Raw genomic sequence first — 3,144 nt, forward strand, 5'->3', positions numbered from 1 at the left:
AAGAATGTCCTTTCCGTTTGCTTGTTGTAACAACTTCATGGAAGTATAGTTGTTATATCTGGGGTGGGGAAGAAGATATAACAACTATACTTCCCACTTCTGTTAGTTCTTCAGATTTTCCTTCTCCAAGTCAGTAAATAGGGGCAGCTGTAGGGCTCTTCACAAGGAAAAGTCCCTTGTCTTTCCCCAGCATCACAACTGTTCCTTCCCTCAGTACAGACTACTTCCTGCAAATATGGCCTGTCTGAGTGATTCCTTGTCAAGGCCCCTGCCTGTTTCTCCTCAGACCCCAAATGGTCTAGGAAACATGCTACTTCTTACCTGTCCATGTACTCTGTTACCACTGATATATCTGTTTATGGTTCTACACCTTGGAGTGGAACTTGAACCTCAGCTCAGTATCCTTACCAGTGCTGTCTCGCATCCGCAGCCTTGAGCACTCTCTCTGAAATCTTCTGCACTGGTACTTGATTTCCTCCGCTTTGGGCAGTCCTCTCCTGAGGGTTTCAGCTATCTCCTAATTTTGTCAGATACAGAGACTATACTTCTGCTACCTTTTCTCTTATAGCTTTTGAGTGAAGACTGAGACACATATAAGAAAGGGTGACTTTACTCCCCATCTTTAAACCAAAAATCAGAACATACTTTTAAAACATTAATTAAATCAACACAACTTTCTTTCAGTGTACATAATAGACGCGGATTTTCTATCTAACGTGCAAAGAGCTTTTACTTCTGGCTTTGGCCTCTCCCGTGAGCTTTCTTTCCTGTACGGGTTCTCTGACGTTCAGGGAGGTTTGATTTTTTAATAAAGTTTTTCCCACATTCTACTGTACACTTACAAGGTTTCCCTCAAGTATGAGTTCTCTGGTGTACAGTGAATGTTGAGTTTCCTCTGAAGGCCTTGCCACACACAGAACATTCATAGGGTTTCTCTCCTGTATGAATTCTCTGATGTGTGACGAGTGTTGACTTGTGTCTGAAGGCTTTGCCACACTCATTACATTCATAGGGTTTTTCTTCTGTATGAATTCTTTGATGCACAATGACATTTGGTTTGTAGGAAAATGCTTTTCCACATTCACTGCACTTGTAGGGTTTCTCTCCTGTATGAGTTCTCTGATGCACAGTAAGGGTTGATTTGTTATTGAAAGACTTCCCACATTCAGTACATTTATGACGTTTCTCTCCTGTATGAGTTCGCTGATGTATAATGAGAGTTGAATAATACTTGAAAGTTTTCTTACACTCACTACATTCATGGGGATTCCTTTCTGTATGAGTACTAAGATGTATAATTAGATCAAGCTTTAGTAGGAAAGACTCCCCACATTTAGAGCATTTGTAGGTTTTCTTTCCTGGGTGGGTTTTCTGATGGATAATGAGGGTTGACTTCCGAGCGAAGGCTTTTCCACATTCATTACATTCATAAGGTTTCTCTCCTGTATGAGTCCTGTAATGTGCAATGACAGCTGCCTTTTCTCTGAAGGCTTTCCCACATTCGGAGCACTTAAAGGGTCTCTCTTCTGTATGAGTTCTCAGGTGTGTAAGGAGCTGACATTTTTGCCTAAAGGCTTTTCCACATTCAGTACACCCAAAGGGTTTCTCTCCCGTATGAACTGGCAGGTGTCTAATAAGCCAAGATTTATGGCTAAAGGCTTTTCCACATTCAGTACATACAAAGGGTTTCTCTCCCGTATGCGTTTTGCAATGTACAACGAGGTGTGATTCCGTGCTGAATGTTTTCCTACACACAGTACATTCAAAGTGCTTCTCTCCATTTTTAATTCCCTGATGTACACTAAGACCTTTCTTTTGCCTGAGGGCTTTCCCACACTCTTTATATCCACACGGTATCACTCCAGGATTTGTTTTCTCATACTCGGGGTGGAAGAATAATTTTGTATGTCCATTATCATGCTTCTTTTCTGCAAAGCTTCTACTAAATAAGTTTAAATTACCCACAATATTATTTCCAAATGATTCATGTTTATGAGGTCTTGGTATTGAAGCAGCAATCTTTGTACTCAGATATAGTGTGTTCCCAAATTCATTTGAGACACAGCCACTCCTGGTGGTCATTGTTTGCTTGTCAGAGAATCCAACTTGCGTCAAAGGACATTTATCTTGGTCATCCTGATGCTGTCTCTCAATCTGTTTTTCAATGTTGCAGACTTCTAGAAAGAAGTATAATAAACCATCTTAATACTTGGACATTATGGAACAGCCCTTCTTTAGAAATGCTCTGCCATATGAAAGTTGATAATATCTCATTTTATCAGAGTTCCTGGAGAGAGAGTCTTTTGCTAACCTCCTACCTGCTGGTCTTTTTGCTACCGAGAACAATCTTACCCTGGCATTTCAGTCCTTCTTACCTCTACTTATATATCATCTCTGACTTCCATCACCTCTAGGAACCTTATCACCCTTAAATCTTCAGTTATCACATGAACTCTTAACTGACCCAATGTATACTATTTCCACCTAGGTAAAAACACAACAGTGCGATTCCTGGACTCAAGTCTTGCAACCCTCAATCCACATTCTCAGTGAATGAGAGAAAAAAATCTAGAATAATTAACCTGTCAAAAACAAAGAAAATCCTATAAATCTTTGCTTAATCTGGGTTCACCTGTGTATGCTTCCCAGCTTGCATTCACAGTTCTTCAACACCAGCACCACCTTCTCTGCTCCCGTCCACACTATTTCCAGTAAAAACTCTACCTCTTACGAACTCTGAACCCTTCCTCGTGTTCTTTCACCCACACGACCTTGTCCTCCACATTTTGCTATATTGAGAATCTAGATAACTTTCAATAGGCACATCAGTCTTTCCAAAAAAGCTTACTCTCATCTTCTGATTTGAATTTTTATTAATATTTTAAGTAGTTTGTTATCTGTACCACTCATTTAGACAGTTAAAATTGCAAAGGCTTGCTTTTAATTTCGTATTTGATCAAGTAGGAAATGCACATTATTTTACATTTCAACATCTCTCAATCCAGATGTACCTTACAATGAATGATATGCCATAGAATAATTGGTGGCAATTTTCCCTTCTCAGTGCCATATCTTTAAATCAATGGTATCTTGAAATCAATAAAATATGGTAAATAATTTTTTGCACATATGCTTAATTTTTAA

At 39.3% G+C, this 3,144-nt stretch overlaps 1 protein-coding gene across 1 annotated transcript; it reads right to left on the minus strand.

The window, feature by feature from the left end:
• Positions 1 to 71: 71 nt before the first annotated feature.
• LOC103610889 (zinc finger protein 182-like) lies at positions 72 to 2,094 on the minus strand. The gene is given in 1 exon segment (XM_008594953.1): positions 72 to 2,094. A coding segment is annotated over 1 exon segment (1,353 nt). The 5' UTR covers positions 2,083 to 2,094; the 3' UTR covers positions 72 to 729.
• Positions 2,095 to 3,144: the final 1,050 nt, after the last annotated feature.

The sequence above is a fragment of the Galeopterus variegatus genome, unplaced genomic scaffold (genome assembly GCF_000696425.1).
Source record: "Galeopterus variegatus unplaced genomic scaffold, G_variegatus-3.0.2 Scaffold11980, whole genome shotgun sequence".
NCBI lineage: Eukaryota > Metazoa > Chordata > Mammalia > Dermoptera > Cynocephalidae > Galeopterus > Galeopterus variegatus.